Source organism: Brassica napus, unplaced genomic scaffold, assembly GCF_020379485.1.
Source record: "Brassica napus cultivar Da-Ae unplaced genomic scaffold, Da-Ae ScsIHWf_1206;HRSCAF=1726, whole genome shotgun sequence".
NCBI lineage: Eukaryota > Viridiplantae > Streptophyta > Magnoliopsida > Brassicales > Brassicaceae > Brassica > Brassica napus.
In genome coordinates this window covers 159992-181737 of record NW_026014629.1, presented here as the reverse complement: position 1 = coordinate 181737, position 21746 = coordinate 159992, and the positions used below count along the sequence as shown (strand labels likewise).

Genomic DNA, 21746 nt, shown 5'->3' with positions numbered 1-21746 from the left:
ACTACACCAAGAAGACATTGTGTTGGGGTTTTTGAAAGGCTTTCCATTTATTGCTTCTCTTTAAGCTTTTTATTCTAGTAAGATGAAGTACTAGCCAAGCCAACTCAAACTGACGTCAGGATGAAGTGTTAGCAAGAGAAAGTTACAAGCAAATAATAAAAACAAGCAAAATGGGGATGTAGCTCAGATGGTAGAGCGCTCGCTTAGCATGCGAGAGGTACGGGGATCGATACCCCGCATCTCCATTCTATTTTTATTTTGCATTAAAGACCACTCTAACTTTGGATAAGTTACCTTTATTCAAATGGTGTAAAGAGTTCATTACCTGGAGGCTGGAGCTAACCTAACCATGCTAAAAATGAGTAATCGAAATCCATCTTAGTTTTTTTTTTGGTAAAATAAATCCATCTTAGTTGTAGTAACACCTTTCCTCACACCATTGTTGGTATCATCACTTTCCTTGACATCTTTATAAGACCTGGTCTTTTAGTTAGTTAGTTTTCACTAAAGTTATTTATATCATCATCCTTCTTAGATTCGAATCCAACATTATGCTATATAGTACATTAGATTTATAAATGTTAGATTTTCTTTTTATATTTATTAAAATTCTTCATACGTGCAAAGATATATTTTTCTATAGGCGGCCGTAGCCCTGCATTCTCACCATCGGTCCTTGACCTTGTCTTTGGTTGTGTGTTCTTTGCCGCGTATCTCACCATCTTCTCCCGTGACTCTACATTCACTCTTAAAAACAATCTTTCGTTTCTTTTTTTTTGGCTTATTAGAAAGAATAAAAACAATTAAAGAGGATTAGAATTTCATTGGTCTGAACTCAAAGAGTCAAAAAAGACAACCACCTGTAACTTCAACAAGTTAGTTGCCTACCGTTTATCCATTAGCTGCTGAGCACCTCAAATGACTCCATGTGTCACAAAAGCTTTTATTCTTCTAGATGTAAAGTCAACATGCATAATAACTATCTTCCCCAAAACCAAAAAGTCTACCCTTTCGTCTTGTTCTTTTTATAATTAACTCAATTATTAGTTGCTGATTAATGCTACTATTAAAGAATCTTGAAACGAGTAAAGAAAGTTATCAACATACTCTCACACAGTCTTACTTGATTAATCTATTATATCCTTGCATTTCTGATATCTAAAGAATAAATGACGAGAGAGGAGAAAACCATTTTTTATCATCAACATTTGGTTAGACTTACACTCAGAATCTCAGATCAGAGTTCAAATCCAAAAATTCAAGCATTGTTAATTGCATATATAAGTTTTTTTGAGTGTTGTAGTCAACTAGACTTGGAAAGGCCGTTTATTATAGAATTTTGTTTGGCTTGTTATATATCATATCAGATTTTATAAATTTTGAAATAATTAAACAAAAGTTGAATATAATATCTCAGAAGTGTTACAATCGTATGCACTGAAGCATAAATTTGATAAGAAAATTGTACATATCAATTTTTTTTTGAAAGGCACTAATAGTATTATTATAAATTCCCAAATCAATCAAAATTTATTCTTTTATAAAATTGTATAGATTGTAGAAAGTTATGTTTAATATATACATTTTTGTTATATGAAAATTAAATTATCCCAAAATCCTAAAAGAATTTTCTCTTTTAAAGAGTGAATTAGCCCAAAATCATATATATATACATTTTTGTAGAAAGTTATGTTTAATTCTCTTTTAAAATTAACACTTAATTTAATATAAGATTATAACTAAATTAACCCTTAAATCTTTTTTTTGGACAAATTAACCCTTAATTATTTGAGCTCATGTACGCGTACTTTTTTTTGCTGCCCAAGCTGACCAATTTATCTCCTCTGTTTCACACAAGCTGCCCGATCTGCCCGTTGCTGACCAGTTTCAGTCTCTCTCTTCTCTCTCTCTGAAGATGCCCTTTCGTAGCTCTGTATCTTTCTCAAAAAAAGAGAATCCATCCCTTTTGACTAAAACTTTCTCCGGCTAATCTCCCATTCCCTTCACTCATATCGTTGTTTCTCTATATCCCCAATTCAGGAGCTCATCGTTTGTTTTCATCTTAAAAGTCTTACCTTTTTTTCTTTTAAGGGAGAAAGGATCAAACTTTATCCTTTCTGAGAATTGGGTTTCTGACTTTCTGCTCTTTCCATCAATTTCACGTTCTGGGTCTGATCGAGATCGATTTCTATGGATGTGATCAGAGGGAGTGATCTGTTCTAGGGCTTCTCTTTGATTAGGGTTTGTAAGGAGACGATGGCTACGGAGAAAGACTCTGTTAAGGTGGTGGGTGTGGAGAAAGCTGAAAAGGGGAAGACTTTGAGTGCAAATAAGAGAGATGGAGAGGAGAGTGAAAGTGGGTTTTGGTTCAGAATCAAGCTCATATTCAGCTGCATCACTTCTAGATCAAAAGTTGATAGTTCCTTGAATGCCACCACCACAGTTATTGGTAAATCTCTTTCTTCCTCTAATACTAGATGATCAACTTTGTTTGTGAGTGTGTATCTATTTGTATAGATTACAAGGTTGTAGGTTGAGCTTTTTTTTTTTTAATCTTTTGCTGACAATTAAGACAGCTTTATGTCTCTATATGGACATTACTGTTCGAGTATTGGACTTGGTTTCGTCTAATTTTCGTTTTATTTTGTGTCTATTGCAGCAGCACCTAAACATGTTATTGAGAAGCGTGAAGATCATACACCTCCGTCTAAAGATGCTAGCCGTCCGGAGAGTGGTTCGTCGACACCTCTAATCAGTGGGGAGTTGAAGTATTCTTCTAAGCTAAGGATATTCATGTTTAACGACCTCAAGTTAGCCACTAGGAACTTCAGACCAGAGTCTCTTCTCGGTGAGGGTGGCTTTGGATGTGTTTTCAAAGGATGGATTGAGGAAAACGGAACGGCGCCGGTTAAGCCTGGTACTGGTTTGACTGTAGCTGTCAAAACACTGAACCCAGATGGTCTTCAAGGTCACAAGGAGTGGCTGGTAAATGACCAATCTCTTTTACTTTGACACTAGTTACTTAAGGCCTAGTGTTATAAATTATTGATCATGTTGCTAAATTTTATGTACAGGCTGAGATTAACTTTCTTGGTAACCTTGTTCACCCAAGCCTGGTTAAACTGGTGGGTTATTGCATGGAAGAAGATCAAAGGCTGCTTGTTTACGAGTTTATGCCTCGAGGGAGTCTTGAGAATCATCTTTTCAGAAGTATGTTTGTTAATCAATCACTGTTAATCAATCACAAATCTTATATTGATTCTTGTTTCATTTGTCATTGTTATCTTTTTGTTTCAGGGACTTTACCTCTCCCTTGGTCTGTCAGAATGAAAATTGCGCTTGGTGCAGCTAAAGGTCTTGCGTTTCTTCATGAGGAAGCTGAGAAGCCTGTCATTTACCGCGATTTCAAAACATCTAACATCTTACTTGACGCTGTATGTCTGAACTCTGAAGTTCAGAAGCTCTTCTACCCTTTATTCTCACCATTCTTAATAAAATTGGAAATAAATGTTTCTATTTTCAGGAATATAACTCAAAGCTCTCTGACTTTGGGCTAGCTAAAGATGCCCCAGACGAGAAGAAATCACATGTATCAACCAGAGTCATGGGAACATATGGTTATGCAGCTCCTGAATATGTAATGACTGGTGAGTAAAGTATCCTCTCCCCTTTGTTATTACTCCCTCCGTTTCTTTTTATTTGACGTTTTGGAGTTGTGCACAGATTAAGAAAAAAATCATTAACCATCTAACAAACCTTAATTCAACCAATAGAAAAATAATCTGCAGAATATAAAAGATCATATAACATAAAAATCAATAAATTTTACATTTAAAACTGAAAATGGAGGAACTATTTAGTTTATGGAGTTACTAATCTCAGTTTCAACATCAGGACATTTGACAACGAAGAGTGACGTATACAGCTTCGGAGTAGTTCTACTTGAGATACTAACTGGACGAAGAGCTGTGGATAAAAGCCGTCCCAACGGTGAACAAAACCTGGTGGAATGGGTGAAACCTCATCTTTTAGACAAAAAGAAGTTTTACAGACTGTTGGATCCTCGCTTAGAGGGTCACTTCTCGATCAAGGGAGCTCAGAAAGCCACCCAAGTAGCGGCACAGTGCCTTAACCGAGACTCTAAAGCTAGACCAAAGATGAGTGAAGTTGTCGAAGCGTTAAAGCCGTTACCGAGTCTTAAAGACTTCGCTAGCTCTTCTACATCTTTCCAGACAATGCAGCCTGTTGCTAAGAACGGTGTTAGGACACAAGGAGGTGGGTTTGTGGCGAGAAACGGACAGCCTCTGAGGAGTTTGTCGAGTTTAAACTTGCCTCAGGCTTCGCCTTATCGGAATGCGAGGCAATCACCAAAGCCTAAAGGAAAAGAGCAATGACTCAAAGTATAGGGAATTAGTTTGTCTGACCGGATTGGAGCTGGATGTTGTTCTAGGCTTCATGTTGCATCGATTCTTTCTGATTCAAGAGCAAAAGAGATGGTCTGTGGATCCTGGTTTGTGTTCTTTGAGTGGATGGAACTCAGGAAAAATATCTTTGGTCCTGAAGGTCTAAAGATTTTGATCTGTGGTTTTTAATGTGTAGAAGAAATGTAAAGGTTGAGAGAGTGTAAAGTTCTTGCAAGGATATATATAAAACCTGTTTGTTTGTAAAAACATATGTTTTACCCTGTAATATATGTCCTGTGCTATGTATTGAATTTTAATCTTTTAATAACATGGCTGTAAGTGTTAATCATGATAGAGAGTTAACTTGCTTAAACCAAATGCAAAGGTTGTGTTCGGTGCAGAAATTGTGTGGGTCCACGGACGTATGACTCGGTCTCAGTTCTTGGGTTCTAAGTGTAATAAACTTAAGAGTTGTTACTTTGCTACAGAACTGCTGCGATGAACTAGCCAAGTCCTTGAGGTCCGGACTGGTGGATAGTTGGAGATAGTGAAGCACCTTTCTGGGGAAGGACCTGATGAAGAGACCCCAAATTGGAATGGCACGACATATCTTGGCAATGACTATTGTCAAAAAGGTCCAAAACCAATGCACACTTGCTCCATTCTAGTAACAAAAATTGAATCTTTCAGAGAAATGTCACAAGGATTGAAAATCTCAGGCTAAAGTTAGTAAAAAAGGTTTTGAATTTCAATTTTTTTTTTGCTATATATCTTATAACTAAATGGTTTTATAATCATATGTGACACATATTTCATTTTTTTTGGTTCTTGTAAATTTTCTTGTATGTTATGTTTGGATTTAGTTTGTAGCTAAAAATACAGAATAAAAAAAAAAGAGATTTGGTCTAAAATAATAATAAACCGATCAACCGAACCAACACTAATGTCCAATTTTCGGTTTAGAAGTATTTGCGCGCGTGCGAATCGTACCAGACCGGTTTATGGCTATAACAGAGGGACAGTATGGTAATTTCCAAAGTTCCAAGGACGAGATTGCAAAACAAATGAATCAAATCTATCTTCTTCTTTAACGTTTGATCTCTCTGCCTCTGCTTCGATTGTTTTCCTCAGATCTCTCTCTCCGTTCAACCTTTAAGATCTGAATTATCTCCGTAAAGGCAAGGAGAGAAGGATGTACGGATTCGAGGCGCTGACGTTCAACATCCATGGCGGATACTTGGAGGCGATCGTGAGGGGCCACCGTGCCGGCCTTCTCACCACCGCCGATTACAACAATCTCTGCCAGTGCGAAAACCTTGACGACATCAAGATGCACCTCTCCGCTACCAAGTACGGCCCTTACCTCCAAAACGGTGCGTTTTCCCTCATTTGATCGCTCTCTCGATCCGTGATGATGATCTGATTAGTTGACTTCGATTCTGTTTTGGTTGATGTGAGTTTCTGGGTTTTAGGGTTACGAATTGCTTTCACTGTGGAATCAGTTTTATGTTGATTTAAATTCGTCTTCATTAATGGATCTTTTTTTTAAGCTGATATTTAGACAAGACAATGATTTGTTCTGTTCTTGTGTTTGTTTGAATCTCTGTTCCATTATTGTTGTAACAAAATGTTCTTTATCACTGAATTAGTTTTATTTTAATTGTAATCCATCTTCATGAATGGATTTCAAACCTGGTGTTTAGACAAGACAGTGATTTATCCTGTTCTTTTGTCTGAAATCTGCTTGGTTTATCAGTGTCTCTGTTCCATTATTGTTGTAAAAAATGTTCTTTATCAAACCAATTTTGTTTTAGTTGACATTCATCTTCCTAATTGGATCTCTAAGATGATGTTTAGACAAGACAGTGATTTGTTCTGTTCTTGCGGTTGTTTGTTTGTCTGAAATCTCTGTTTCATTATTGTTGTAAAAGATTTTTATTTTTTTAATCTGTGGCTGCAGAACCGTCACCTCTGCATACCACAACAATTGTGGAGAAGTGCACTCTCAAGCTTGTGGATGATTATAAGCATATGCTTTGTCAAGCAACTGAGCCTATGTCAACCTTCTTAGAGTACATCAGGTAAGTTAGATCCTTCGGTAACTCATCATTCTAGATGATTCGAAAATGGTGGTGCAGTGATGTTGTTGGCCCTTTTTTAGTTTCCAGGTATAAGCCTATTAGTTTTGTTGGTATTTAGGTTTGCTAGAATTCTCTTGTCCATTATAGTATGCAAGGTTTGGTACTTTCACGAAGCTCCATTTTAAAGAGATTTCAGTGAAATGGATTTGTTTCAGTATTTGAGAGCAAAGATTTTGATCATTTTGTTCTAGTTTGCTAGCTTATAAGTTATAACGTTATAATCTATCAATAAAAGACGCTGACATTTGAGATATTGGGTTATCTTTCTCTTGATATTGTTATGCAGATACGGCCACATGATTGACAACGTCGTGCTGATTGTTACTGGAACCCTCCACGAGAGAGATGTTCAAGAGTTGATTGAGAAGTGTCACCCTTTAGGCATGTTTGACAGGTACCTGCATTGACCTTTTGGATCTTCTATACCTCTTCAAGTAGCTGCTTTAATGTTTTTGCTAATGATTTCTCTTTTCCAGCATTGCCACGCTGGCAGTTGCTCAGAACATGAGGGAGCTCTATAGGTTGGTGCTTGTGGATACTCCTCTCGCTCCTTATTTCTCTGAATGCTTAACCTCAGAGGTACATCGCTGAAACATTTACTATTGTTCCTTTTTAACCACCTTGTGGAATTGTTTAGATTATTAAGATTCGTTTAACGTTCGTGTCATTTTCAGGATTTGGATGACATGAACATAGAGATTATGAGGAACACCCTCTACAAAGCATACCTTGAGGACTTTTACAAGTTCTGTCAGGTGCTACTCGACTCTTGGATCTTTTTTTAACACAAATTCATAATCTACCTATTATGCTAGCTAACCCCATTGTCGCTGTGTATCCGAAATAGAAACTTGGTGGGGCAACATCAGAGATTATGTCTGACCTTCTAGCCTTCGAAGCTGACAGAAGAGCTGTGAACATCACCATCAATAGGTTATTATCTACTACCACAAGATGTTACGGTCTTTATAAAGTCGCTGAAACTGAATTTCCTTTTTTTATGCAGCATTGGCACTGAGCTTACAAGAGAAGACAGGAAGAAACTCTACTCTAACTTTGGTCTTCTGTAAGCATTGTAGACCCAAACTATATATTCCATTCAATGGTGTTTTTCTTACCATGGTTTTACTTTTTTTGCTTGTGAAGCTATCCATATGGCCACGAGGAGCTTGCTATCTGCGAAGACATAGATCAGGTAAACACTTAAGCTAATAACATTATAATATGTTATGTGTGAAAATGAATCTAATTGTCAATTTGTCATTCACTGTTAGGTTCGTGGTGTTATGGAGAAATACCCTCCTTACCAAGCGATATTCTCCAAGATGTCTTATGGAGAGAGCCAAATGCTCGACAAGGCGTTTTATGAAGAAGAAGTCAGAAGGCTTTGCTTAGCCTTTGAGCAGCAGGTTTGTTTCTAATTGCATAACAAGTCTTGTTTCTGATTGGCTGTTTAACACTTACAGTGGGTTGATTTTTTTTTTTGGCAGTTCCATTACGGGGTGTTCTTTGCGTATATGAGGTTGAGGGAGCAGGAGATCAGGAACCTGATGTGGATATCGGAATGTGTTGCACAGAACCAGAAGTCAAGGATCCACGACAGTGTTGTCTACATGTTCTGAGGTCTGGTAAGAAGTGAAAGAACCGGTGTAGTGGTTGTTGGTTTTGCTTGATTGCTCCAGACTCTTGTTTTACCAGAGAAAGCTGTTTATGTCGCTCTACGTGTGAGTGCGTGCGTGTATTAAATTAAACCAATAAGAGAAGAGTCTCCCCTATTCGTTTGTTTGTCTTTGCCATATGTATTTGCTTGGTTCTGTTGCCAATAAACTCTTGTAATAATATCACACTGTTTGTTTTTTTCTTTTCAATTCATATTGTCACTACAAAATCACTTTAAAATACATCCTTTAAATACAATTTATAAACTAATTTGAAATCAGTTTCAAAATGCTTTATTTTCAGTAGCTAAGTTTTTTAATGATTTAAAATTGTGATTTGCTACTGGCAGCATTACAGTAAAATGAACAATAATCTGTGATTTGTGTATGTGATATGATCGCGTAATCATGTTTATTGAATTTTGATTGATTAAAAGTTATAAAAATAGTTAGTCATAAAAATTGTGTAATTCTTTTTACACATTGATTTTTTTTTGAAATAGAATTAGTATATTATATAAAATTTATATTAATAATAAACATAACTATTCATCAAGGGTAACATATACTTTAATCGTTTTACATTTAATTCGAGAGCTGTAAAACAAACAAAAAAATATGAGAATTTTCTAAGATAAGCATTTTTAAGTTTTGTCACAAAAATAGATTTTAATGAAGAAAATGACCAAAATAAGTTTTATTAAAAAGTAAAAATGTATTTTTACCTTAGGGTTAACCTAGACTTAGAATTTAGAATTAAGGGATGGAGTTTTGGGTATATAGTTTCAAATTAAAAAAAATATTAAAATTTTCAAAATAAAAAAAGACTATTTCGAAAAGTTAAAAATGACTATTTGAAAGAAGGGAAATTGCATCCTATATAGATGAAAAAAACTTAAATACATTAACTAACCAAAAATTTCCCCTCTCTCCTACTTCCTCTTCCTATCTCTCTCTACTCTCTCTCCCAAAATCTAATTTTCATTTTTTTTGGTTATTTGGCAAATAAACCCTTGAAAGAATTGCCCAAAAATATTTGCAAATAATAATATAGATTGTAAATTTTGAAAAGTTAATTGTATTTATTTGTAAATAATAATTAAAATTGATTTTTTTTTATATATGTAAAAACTTAAACACAGATTTTTCTAAAACAGAATAATAAGTACTAGGTTAAGACCCGCGCCTTGCGCGGGATGAACATTATATATATAAATTATTTTATATATTATATGTTTATAGCATATTATGAAATAATAAATATATATTGAATAGCATATTATGAAATAATAAATATATATTGAATAAATAAAAAATCATTATCTACTACTTGTATAATTAAATTGGTGCGAACGTATAAATAAATTTAGTAAATCGAAATTTTTTTTTCTATTTGATATGATATATAATTAAATTTAAATAATAGTAACATATATATGGTATATGTTAATATTAATATTTATTAGATGATGCTTTTTGTTCATATTTTTTTTATCATTTGTATCTGTTAAAGCAAAAAGTCTAAATTAGTGATAACAAAATTTTCACTGTGGGAATAATGGTTTAAGTCATTTATAACATTTAAAAAAATTAAGTTGTCAATATTTTTTCAAATTTTTATCAAAAAAATGTTCAAAGTAAATTTCAAAATTACGATATTTATGTATTTTTATATGACATATAATTTAATTTAAAATGATACATATATTTATATATCTTTTAACTTATTAAATGAGACTTTCAACTTATATTATTTTTCAATTATTTGTATCATGTCATAACAAAAGTTTTAAATCATAGATTACAAAATTTGAATGTGAAACTTTTAACAGTTTTAGTAATTTATACTCGTTTTTAAAAATTCAAAATATAATATATAAATAATTTTTTTAATTTTTATTATATGGTTACTATGATTGTTTAATTTATTTTAATAGCTTAAAATTAAACAAATATAATTATAATACACATATTTTTTTATCAAATCTTTATTATTCAAAATTATTAATTGTCATATATACTTTAGCCACATTAGGCAATTCCGTAATCTTATTTAAGAAAATAATGAATCACATTAATAATGTATTTATTGTGGTTTAATAAAAAGCTTATTATATATTTAAATGGACCAACATATTCTCTAAGGATTCTAAGAATCATTCTAGTGATGACATGTGGCTACAAAAAAAATGTTGTAATGCTTCTCAAATAATATATAGGGGATAAATAATCATCTAATGGTAAGTAACCAGCCCTCATTAAAATTTTAAAACGGATTTATTCTTCTTAATTATCAAATGCTTTAAATTCGCTCTCCGTCCATCACTGTGTCTCTGTGTGTTAAAAACTCATCAGTCTCTTCTCTTCCTCCTTGGCTCGCCTCTCATCGGAGCCATGACGGACGTTCATTCCTTCAACAACATCTCCCTCAGTGGCCGCGGCGGATCGGTTCGTTCCTCCCTTATTCTCTTAGGATCTTTCTCTTCCTCTAGGGGTTTCTCCCTATTCCTCTCGCTTCGAAACCCTAATTTAGTTTCCCTCGTTTGATTATGATGGTGACTGTAGAATCCTGGACTCCTTAAGATCAACGCCGGAGGGATTCAATGGAAGAAGCAAGGCGGCGGCAAAGCTGTGGAGGTCGACAAATCGGACATCGTGGGCGTGAGCTGGATGAAGGTTCCGAGGACTAACCAGCTTGGTGTCAAAACCAAAGATGGGTTGTACTATAAGTTCATTGGCTTTCGTGATCAGGTTTTGCTACTAATATTATCTTCTTGTTCTTTGATTGGAAGTTATATTATGTTCATGCTTATGTGTGTGTGTTTTGTTTGGTGGGATAGGATGTTGCGAGCCTGACCAGCTTTTTCCAAAGTGCGTTTGGGAAAACGCCTGAAGAGAAACAGCTCTCTGTTAGTGGTCGCAATTGGGGTGAGGTTGATTTGAATGGTGAGTTCTTTAACTCCTTATTCTGTGTGTTCTCCTCCTCTTAACTGACTGTTTTCTAGTGGGAAAGAATCATAATTTGGTTGAGTTTGGTCGGAAAGAATCATAATTTGCTTGAGTTTGGTCGGAAAGAATCATAATTTGCTTGAGTTTGGTCGGAAAGAATCATAATTTGGTTGAGTTTAAGCTTCTTTTGTCTTCTTAAGTGAAAAAGGTTTTAGCTTTATTCGTTTTCTTTTGTGCAGGGAATAATTTAACGTTTTTGGTTGGTGGGAAGCAAGCTTTTGAAGTGTCTCTGGCTGATGTGTCACAGACTCAGCTTCAAGGGAAGAATGACGTCTTGTTGGAGTTTCATGTTGATGATACTGCGGGTGCCAATGAGGTATGTTTCTCCTTTGAAAATGCAGTCTAGCTGAGTTACTGATTCTGTTATTATGTATTTATAGAAAGACTCGTTGATGGAGATAAGTTTTCATATTCCTAATACCAACACCCAGTTTGTTGGTGATGAAACTCGCCCACCTGCTCAAGTAAGTTGATTGAAGTTTTTTTCCTTAATTATATGGGTGTGTCTTTTTGTATGTTGATCCTAAGAGCATGTCTTAGGTTTTCCATGACAATATCTTGAAAGTGGCTGATGTTGGTGCTGGAGTTGAGGAGGCTGTCGTCACATTTGAGGGTATTGCAATCCTCACTCCCAGGTAAAGATTTTTCCTTACATCGTATCTTTACTGTTAAGAGTATTAGTTGATTACTCTAGCATTTGTTGCTACTGTGTGTTGCTGAATCATCTCATGAATACATGATTGGTTTTTTCTTTCACAGGGGTCGGTACAATGTGGAGCTTCACCTTTCTTTCTTACGCTTGCAAGGACAAGCCAATGACTTTAAGATTCAATACAGTAGTGTTGTCCGCTTGTTTTTGCTTCCAAGGTAATTCTTTTTAATCGTATCTAAGGGACTTTTACTTGTTTTCACTGACTCTTATACCTATTAATGGAACTCTTGTTATCTGTTTTGTGCCTGCGCAGTCAAACCAGCCACACACGTTTGTTGTTATATCTCTAGACCCACCAATCCGGAAAGGTCAGACCCTGTACCCCCATATTGTGATGCAGGTAAACATTACTTTTATTTTCCCTTTCATATCAATCTTCTTTTAGAAGTTTGTTTCTTTAACCGTTTCAATCTGTTTTTCTCCACCTTCTTTAGTTTGAGACAGACTCCGTGGTCGAAAGTGAACTCTCAATTAGTGATGATCTTATGAATACAAGGTTCAAGGACAAGTTGGAGCGATCATATAAGGTCTCTTGTCTGGTCTCCGCTTATTTTATAGTTCCTTCATAAAAATATCTATATACACTGAGTGCTAAGGATATTGGCTATTATGAATTTTTCAGGGTCTCATACATGAAGTGTTCACCACCGTGTTGCGTTGGCTGTCTGGTGCGAAGATCACTAAACCAGGGAAGTTCCGCAGTTCCCAAGATGGGTTTGCAGTGAAATCATCTCTCAAGGCCGAAGATGGTGTTCTCTATCCCCTCGAGAAGGGATTTTTCTTTTTACCTAAACCTCCAACGCTTATACTTCATGATGAGGTATTCTGTGGTTATTAATGATTGGGAAAATTTTGATATATAGTTGGTTTGTTTAAACCGTTTGTTTTTTTAATTTTTGTAGATTGACTATGTGGAGTTTGAAAGGCATGCTGCTGGCGGTGCTAACATGCATTACTTCGATCTTTCCATAAGACTGAAAACTGATCATGAACATCTCTTCCGGAATATTCAGAGGAACGAGTATCACAATCTCTATTCCTTCATAAGGTTGGTATCTCAGCATCAACGTTCTTGAAATGAACGGTAGTGAATAAAACATCATCCTTCTTTTGATGCCAGCTCTAAGGGATTGAAGATCATGAACCTTGGAGGTGCGGGTACTGCAGAAGGTGTAGCTGCTGTTCTTCAGGATAATGATGATGACGATGCTGTTGACCCTCATCTTGAGCGTATCAGAAACCAAGCTGCTGATGAGAGTGATGAGGAGGACGAAGACTTTGTTGGGGCTGAGGATGATGACGGTGGCTCACCGACTGATGATTCTGGCGAGGACGACGACTCTGATGCTAGTGACGCTGACGGAGGCGAGAAAGAGGTGAAAAAAAAACTGTTTCATATTCCTTCAATCAAACTCTTTCATAAGTGAAGCCATATCTTATTTTTATTCCTTCTTCAGAAATCTGTTAAGAAGGAGCCCAAGAAAGAGGCTTCGTCTTCGAAAGGATTGCCTCTGAAGAAGAAAGCGTTGGCCACAGAAGAAGGCAGTAGTAAGAAGAAGACGCAGAAGAAGAAGAAGGATCCCAATGCACCTAAAAAGGCAATGTCTGGTTTCATGTACTTCTCCCAAATGGAAAGAGACGTGAGTTCTTTCTTCTCTCCTTTTTGCCTTAACATTTCACTCTTAGGCAATGTCTTGATTAATAGTATCGTTTTCACTTAACAGAATATAAAGAAGAGTAACCCAGGAATAGGATTTGGAGACATAGGAAAGGTGCTTGGAGATAAGTGGCGTCAGATGTCTGGTAAGATCTCCCCTTAAAAAAACTCTACATTTCTTGGTCTTAGCTTAAAAAAGTGTGTTGTGATGTGATCTTCATCGTCTGTTTTTTTTTTATGTAAACCATAGCTGAGGAAAAGGAGCCATATGAAGCTAAGGCGCAAGTTGACAAGAAGCGATACAAGGATGAGATTAGCGATTACAAGAACCCTCAGCCCATGCTTGTAGACTCTGGAAACGATTCCGACAGTAACTAAACACTCCAATGCCCCCCCCAGAGATGCAATAGTATCTAAGGTTTGACATGCTATCTTCTGCTTCATCTTTAGCTTGTGTGTTTTTTTCAATGTAGCGACTAGAGATTCCTAAAAAACTTGGTTACAAATCTACTGAACTTATGTTCGATTTACATAATTATTTTAAATGAATCCAACTTCAACTCGTAACAGTATATACAAGAAGCAACAAAATCAGTAGCATTACGATATATATTATTAACCGTTTGGAAGATAAATAAGCTTATGAACAAGAAGCATCTAAAATCTTGTGGACAATAGGACGAGCTCTACACATAGCTTTCAACGGTTCAGCTTTGCGCATGATAGTTCCTTTCTCAGCTTCTGTCAAGTCCACATATTTTTCTCCATCTCTCTCCCAATCGAAACATTGAACCAACGAACCCAGAGCCAAAGTCACAAGCCTCTGAGCTAGCCCTGAACCAGGACAAGCTCGTCTTCCCATCCCAAAAGACAACATCTTCTTATCCTCACCTTCTTTCTCAAACCTCTCTGGCTTGAACTTCTCCGGCTCTTCCCACATGTTTGGGTCTCTATGAATGGCCCATGCGTTCACCATTACCATCGTGCCACGTGGGACGTCGTACCCTGCCACGATGCAGTCTTCTGACGCCATGTGAGGGAGAAGCATTGGAACCACAGGATATAGCCGTAATGTCTCTGACGTAATGTTCTGTAGATAAGGAAGTTTCACAATGTCTTGTTCCTCTATTAACCGGTCTGAACCGATTTGCTCCTCGATCTCGGTCCTTGCCCTTTCCAATACTTCTGGATGGTTCAACAAGTTAGCCATCGCCCATTCTAAAGTTCCTCCTGATGTATTAGTCCCAGCAATTATCATAACCTATTCAAATCAAAACTTTGTTATAAAAAAATACAATAAACCCTTAATAAAACGTTACTAGTATGCTCTCTTATTACTTACAAGTATGATTCCTTTGATGATAACATCCGTGTAATAATCAGGCTGAGTTTCTTGGAGAGAAAGCAAGTGATCGATCATAGTGTTACCCTTTACTTTCTCCGCACGTTTCTCGTCCACTAGACTCTGTAAGAACTCGTCAATTCGACCCGCTAGCTTTTTCACTTGTTTCTCGTAACTCGTTATCAAACGAAGGATCGGGAAATAGTCTGCCACGTTTCCAGCGCCGCTGCTAACAGCCACATCGGCGATCAACTGCCTCACGTGTCTTGCCTCATCATCGTCCTCTGTTTCATCACCGTAAAATCTCTTTCCGGCCACCATCCTAAGGATGTTGTTTATAGTCAAGTTCATAAACAATGTTCTCATCTCCACCTTTGCATATTCCTGAATTTCAAAAATGTTATATTCAAATGATTAATAATTATCAATGGTATGTTAATCCAAATTACTTGGTTACATAACTAGATTCTTATCCACCGAATTTTTATTTTAATTATTTAAAATTTAGTTGGAAATAATATGGGAAAATATTATGTTCTAGCTTTGTTAATATTGTAGAGTACTATGTTACTGTAATCGATGATATACAAAATGTCTATTTGTTTATATTTTGCAGAAAGTATATTATAACAAAAAGTAAATGTAAATCTTTTATATTTCTAAACCTTAGGTTAATATTAAATGGTACATACTTGTTGAGAGTTGTTGGATAGAGAGAATATCAGCCGTCGGATCTCGTCCTCACGGATGGATAAGAAGCTATTGAGTCTAAAAGACGAGAAGATCTCAATGGTGCCAACACGACGGAGGTTCCGCCAGCTGTCACCATAAGCCGCACTGACCATGGTGCTTGAATTGTATCCGATATACTTTCCGAAGATAAACTCCGGCCGGTTAGCTAAAACGATGTCGTTTTTGGTGAAACATTCCTCCGCGACGGAGTGAGAAGAGACAACGAAAACGAGACGTGTGCCTAGGCGAAGGGAGAAAATGGAGGCACCGTCTAGAGATTTGGGGAGAGAGAGAAACGTACGGTGTAGCGGCAGCTTTAGGAGGTGGAGATGTCCGATGACCGGAAATGGACGAGTTGGACTCGGCGGTAGGTTTAGTTTACGCCGTCGTGCTCCGAACAAAAGTTTCAAAGAGAGGACGAGGAAGAAGAGAGATGGGATGAAGTAGAAAGTTTCCATTATTGAGTTAGCTTTCTATATTTGTTTAAGTTTATTACAAAACACAAGTGCTTAAGCAGGTTTTATAGTGTGACATCGAGCAATAAAAATATAATATTTTACATCAACTAGTTGCATTGAAGAAGATAATTCATAATTTATCTTTTTGCATGAAAGTTAAAGAAGAGGATAAGCGTTTTGGTTACGTCACTGCCTACTATATTTTGCTTGTCTCGATCAACATGGGAGTAGGAGACGGGGATGCTGATATCATTAGGCATTAGCTCATGTATAGCACATGACACGTGCGAACTTTCATGTGATGTGTTAGACGTCACTGCATGTGTCACAACATATTTGTCTTTATACTAACATTGATTGACGTCTACCAAACATTTTGAAAACCTTTATAAAAATGTCTAGTAAGGTTGAGTCTCGCCCCACGGAATGTACGAGCCTTCGGACAATGAGACGAGTATAACAAGATTCTGAAGATGGAGTTTATGGACAAGAATTAGAAGCATCTAAAATCTTATCCACAATGGGGCGAGTTCTACACATAGCTTCCAACGACGTAGACTTATGCATTGTGATTCCTTTCGCAGCTTCTGTCATGTCCACATATTCTTCTCCGGTTCTCTCCCACTCGAAACACTGGACCAACGAACCCAAAGCCAACGTTACTAGCCGCTGACCTAGCCCTAATCCAGGACAAGCTCGTCGTCCCATCCCAAATGACATTAACTTCTTATCCTCCCCTTCCTTCTCAAACCTCTCTGGCTTGAACTTCTCCGGCTCTTCCCACATCTTTGGGTCTCTATGTATGGCCCATACGTTCACCAATAAGATTGTTTTACGTGGGACATCATAGCCTGCTACCATGCAATCTTTTGACGCCATATGAGGGAGAAGCATTGGAACCACAGGATAAAGTCGTAATGTCTCTGCCACTATGCTCTGGAGATAAGGAAGTTTTACAATGTCTTGTTCCTCTATTAACCGGTCTAAACCGATTTGCTCGTCGATTTCGGTCTTTGCCTTTTTCAATACTTCTGGATGGTTCAACAAGTTCGACATCGCCCATTCTAACGTTGCTGCTGATGTATCAGTCCCGGCAAGTATCATAACCTATCAAAAATTTAAATCACTTGAATAACAAAAATAAAGTTAGATAACTGTTTTTATTTTTGAGATCTAGTTACTTACTTCTATGATTCCTTTGATGATGACATCGGTATAGTACTCAGGCTGAGTTTCTTGGAGAGAAAGCAAGCGATCGATCATGGTGCTACCCTTTACTTTCTCTGCACGTTTCTCATCCACTAGACTTTGCAAAAACTCGTCAACCCGACCGCCTAACTTCTTGACCCGTTTCTCATAATCTGTTAACCAACAAAGGATCGGGAAATAGTCAGCAGCGTTCCCCGCACCGCCGGCAGCAATCACCTCGGCGATCAAGTCCCTAACGTGTTTTGACTCATCGTCGTCCTCTGTTCCATCGCCGTAATATCTCTTTCCGGCCAACATTCTAATGATGTTGTTGATCGTCAAACCCATGAACAATGATCCCAGCTCCACCTTCGCAGGTTCCTGAAATTCGATTATTAAACCAAATGGTTACGTTTCGAAAGTTCATTTTTTTATTGGTATAAAAATATAGAAACACTCTGTTCTACAATGGATGATTTATAGATGGTGTAATATAATGGTCATTTTAAAATATTTCATACTATTTTTATTATTTTAAAACAATGTATTGCTTTTTATAAAATAATTTTTTTTGGTAAAATATTAATTTTTTCAACTTTCGAGTCTCATAAATCTCTAGACAGTAATATTTTATTTTTATCTCTAATTTCTCGATACAAATTGTATCATACAATTGTACAATGTATTAATAATATGCTTAATTCAAATATTAAGATATTTGTTAAATACTACTATGCCCCTTTCAAAATAATATATGTTTTAGAATTTTTGTACTTTTTAATAAAACATATTAAAGTTTAGTTATAAATAAATAGTTTTTTTGTAATTTTATATTTACTATGTTTTTTAACCAATAAGACTTTAAAAAGTGTAATTAATTTTTTAAACTTCATAGTTTTTTATTATTAGTTGACAAAAATTACTTGAAAATGCAAAATTGTATCTTTTTGAAATGGTGGAAGTATATGGTTTATAATTTGTTTTTATAATGATACTTAATAGTCGAGACCGTAACTAAAGTATTAGTTAAATCGCACTTACTTGTAGGGAGTTTTTCGATAAACATAATATCAGCCGTCGGATCTCGTCTTTACGGATGGATAAGAAGCTATCGAGCCTAATGGACGAGAAGATCTCAATGGCGCCAATACGACGGAGGTTGCGCCAGCTGTCACCATAAGCCGCACTGACCATGGTGGAGGAGTTGTACCCGATGTGTTTCGCGAAAAGAAACTCCGGCCGGTTCGCAAAAACCACGTCGTTCTTGGTGAAGCATTCCTCGGCTACGGAGTGAGAAGAAACAACGTAAACAAGACGAGTGCCTAGGCGGAGTGAGAAAATGGAGGCGCCGCCTAGTGACTTGGAGAGAGAGAGAAAGCTCCGTTGGAGTGGCAGCTTTAGGAGGTGGAGGTGTCCTATAATAGGATATGGCCAAGCTGGACTCGGCGGTAGGTTTAATTTGCGCCGCCGTGTTCCGAGCAAGAACGTCAGAGAGATGAAGAGGAAGCCAAGAGATAGAATCATGTAGAAAGGTTCCATTATTGAGTTGTTTTTTGTTTTTATCATTATCTTAAATTCGCTTAAGGTGGTTTTATAATGACAGTCGAGGGAAAATGTATTATTGCCTCAATTATTTCGAGTAAATTAGGTACGCACGTTTGTGGAAGAGAATAAAAGAGGATAACAGTTTTTTGACGTTACTTCATACTACGTATAATTTCGTGCCACTGGCCGCTAAAATTAGTAAATGGAGTAGAATTGATATTACCTCATGTGAGATTACATATATACAACACGTGCTAAACTATAACGATGTGTGATTGTTGTAATGTTGTCTGAATTGCTTCGCTAAGTTCTTCACTTAGGTTAATATAGATTTGGCAAGTGAGTCTGGCAATGGCAAAACAATGTGATTGGATGAATAAAATGCACGAGGGAGAGTTTCAAAACAATTAGGAACTGCTTCTGAAAATCAGAAGATATATATCATTCGTTTCCAATTGAAATCGAGACACTAACTTAGGGTTTCGTCTTCAAGTTTGATACGTTGAAGCTGACAGGGTCCATCATTTAAATCTAGACAAGACCCTTAGAGCATCATTATCCCTAAACCCTTTAAAGGGTCTCTTATTTAACTTTTTATAATTTTTAAAGTGTAAAAGTGAGTTTTTTTTTGTGACGTCGAACAGCCATTCTATTACTCAAGCTTGAGGTGGTCTGGGTAACCAGATCGGAATAGAACAACCAATGAAAAGTAAGTGTAAAAATGAGTTAAAATACTTAGAAAGAGATTTGCACATTTATGTGGTTTATTGCAAGTCTCTTAATTATGGTTCTTAAAAAAAAAGTATAAAACATTCTCAACACAAGTTTGTTTTTAAAGATCATAGTTGTTGTTACTCACCCATGTACACAAAGTAATCTAGGAACACAGGTAAATGTATAAATAAAAGTAGATGGAATCATCATTTGCTTATACATATATTATAACTTTGTTTGTAGACATCATTACATATATTTAGCTTTTGAAGGTTATGTATATGCCACAACACGAGACAAACACACACAACATCTATCTATCTACGGAAGCAAAAAATGGTACTTACAAGATGGGCAAGCACTTCACAATCACTCCCAGTATGGTACTTGTGAAACTTCAGTCTTTCACTCTGCTCTTGGGAACGCATTGATGCTCCTTAGAGCCTGTTTCACACCCATCCTAGCAGCTTCCCTCAAATACCAATACTTGAAAAGCTAAAATTCAAAGAACAACATCATTTGAATTACGGTGGTTACATAAAAAAAAAGGAGAGAAACCCATACGAGCAATCAAATGGATAGAAAACACATCAATGAAGTTAAAATTCAAATACTATTTTACAGCATCTCTCTACTGAGTTTCATAGGAAACATTACAAAATTGATTCCTTTACTAATCGATTCAATAATCAATTGGATGATTTTCGATTTCTCTACACCAATCAACACAAATATATATACTTTTTGAAGATTTTTACTCCGAAGCAGTATGTGAGATCATTGAGAGTGAGAAGACTAATCTTTCTCTATCAAACTTCACAAGGGTGAGACAATTCATATAAACAAAAAAACACAAAACTTTCAGCATCAAATGGTTGGACCAGAAACAGAGGATAACAGAGTTGAGTAACCAATTACTATCTTCTTCGTTCTCATGAGCTAACTGAGAGAGAAAAATCAAAACCTCTTTGAGAAGAATGGATTCAGGAAACGGGCCGTGGCTTCGTCAGGTCTCGAGGAGAAGCTGTGGCTGTCGTCTTTCTTGCTTTTCTTCTTCTTAGACGAAGACGCGTGGAGGAGTGACTCCATTTTGAAGGAAGCATGAGAGAAGTGAGATGGAGAAGAAGAAGCTACAGGGGAAGGGAAGAAGAGGAGACCGTCTCTTGTGTACCCTAATTAAGAGACTGTCTTTATGATAATTGATATATATATATATATTTTTGTAATCTCTACTAATAAAAGGGAGCTTTTATTAAGACACATAGTTAAAATGTAAAACTACATTTTATGCCACGTGTCATCTTTCGGGAGAAATTTTTTCTGCTGATGTGGTTTATGCCACGTGTCATCTTTCGGGAGAAATTTTTTCTGCTGATGTGGACGCTCTATGGAGCCTCAAAAGGTCCCTTTTATTAGTAGAGATTCCCGTTTTATAAAAAAAACAAAAAAAATTATATATAATTTCGAAAATAATAAATATATGTAAAACATATAACATAAAAATGGAAATACTACATTAAACATATGTAAGATTACCATTTTACATTTAAAAATAACAATAATATGTAAACATACAACATAAAAAATGGAAAATTTACATTAAACATATGTAAGATTACCATTGTTCACTAAAAAAACGGTTTATCTTCATAATGTAACATTACCATTTTATAAAAAAAAAACATAAATATAACTATTTGACTATTTGTCCAAGTTCGTCTATTAAACATTGCCGTTTTACATTAAAAATGGAAAAATACGTAAAGATTTAAACATCTATCTTAAAATATAAAATATAGACATTAACTAAATATAAAGTATAAGAAAGAGAAATACTCAATATAAACAAAATAAATAATAAGTAAATATTATAAATATACGAATTATATATACAATAATAAGTAAATGCACAATTTTAAAAAAATGGAAAGAGTACATTAAATATTAAACATCTATCTTAAAATGTAAAATATAGATATTAAGTAAATAGAAAGTATAAGAAAAAGAAATACACAACTTAAAAACAATGGAAAAAATATATTAAGATTTAAACATCTATCTTAAAATGTAAAATATAGATATTATGCAAATAGAAAGTATAAGAAAAGGAAATACACAATTTAAAAAAATGGAAAAAGTACATTAGTATTTAAACATCTATCTTAAAATGTAAATCAATCTTAAAAT

General features: G+C 35.7%; 5 protein-coding genes and 1 non-coding gene across 6 annotated transcripts; 4 read left to right on the top strand and 2 right to left on the bottom strand.

The window, feature by feature from the left end:
* Positions 1-172: 172 nt before the first annotated feature.
* On the top strand, positions 173-245 carry TRNAA-AGC. Its single transcript has one exon. It is a non-coding gene; the product is annotated as a tRNA-Ala (tRNA).
* Positions 246-1995: 1750 nt separating this feature from the next.
* LOC125596423 (serine/threonine-protein kinase PBL36-like) lies at positions 1996-4752 on the top strand. The gene is made up of 6 exons (XM_048771572.1): positions 1996-2449; positions 2660-2985; positions 3075-3210; positions 3298-3434; positions 3524-3647; positions 3895-4752. The coding sequence occupies exons 1-6, from the start codon at positions 2257-2259 to the stop codon at positions 4392-4394; spliced, it is 1416 nt and encodes a 471-aa protein (XP_048627529.1). The 5' UTR covers positions 1996-2256; the 3' UTR covers positions 4395-4752.
* Positions 4753-5451: 699 nt separating this feature from the next.
* Positions 5452-8412, top strand: LOC125596424 (V-type proton ATPase subunit d1-like). The gene is made up of 10 exons (XM_048771573.1): positions 5452-5776; positions 6364-6484; positions 6831-6938; positions 7021-7123; positions 7219-7299; positions 7392-7477; positions 7551-7610; positions 7691-7739; positions 7819-7953; positions 8035-8412. The coding sequence occupies exons 1-10, from the start codon at positions 5596-5598 to the stop codon at positions 8164-8166; spliced, it is 1056 nt and encodes a 351-aa protein (XP_048627530.1). The 5' UTR covers positions 5452-5595; the 3' UTR covers positions 8167-8412.
* Positions 8413-10489: 2077 nt separating this feature from the next.
* LOC106371129 (FACT complex subunit SSRP1) lies at positions 10490-14142 on the top strand. The gene is given in 15 exon segments (XM_048771571.1): positions 10490-10650; positions 10768-10953; positions 11043-11148; positions 11391-11527; positions 11592-11675; positions 11752-11846; positions 11971-12094; positions 12177-12263; positions 12358-12450; positions 12546-12743; positions 12826-12971; positions 13044-13299; positions 13381-13563; positions 13648-13726; positions 13831-14142. Coding segments are annotated over 15 exon segments (1956 nt in total). The 5' UTR covers positions 10490-10596; the 3' UTR covers positions 13959-14142.
* On the bottom strand, positions 14064-16112 carry LOC106371131 (cytochrome P450 81D11). Its single transcript, XM_013811171.3, has 3 exons — positions 15615-16112; positions 14923-15306; positions 14064-14841 (listed from the first exon to the last, which is right to left on the bottom strand). The coding sequence occupies exons 1-3, from the start codon at positions 16110-16112 to the stop codon at positions 14221-14223; spliced, it is 1503 nt and encodes a 500-aa protein (XP_013666625.1). The 3' UTR covers positions 14064-14220.
* A 231-nt stretch (positions 16113-16343) lies between these two features.
* LOC125596422 (cytochrome P450 81D11-like) lies at positions 16344-18881 on the bottom strand. The gene is made up of 3 exons (XM_048771570.1): positions 18342-18881; positions 17298-17681; positions 16344-17219 (listed from the first exon to the last, which is right to left on the bottom strand). The coding sequence occupies exons 1-3, from the start codon at positions 18864-18866 to the stop codon at positions 16593-16595; spliced, it is 1536 nt and encodes a 511-aa protein (XP_048627527.1). The 5' UTR covers positions 18867-18881; the 3' UTR covers positions 16344-16592.
* Positions 18882-21746: the final 2865 nt, after the last annotated feature.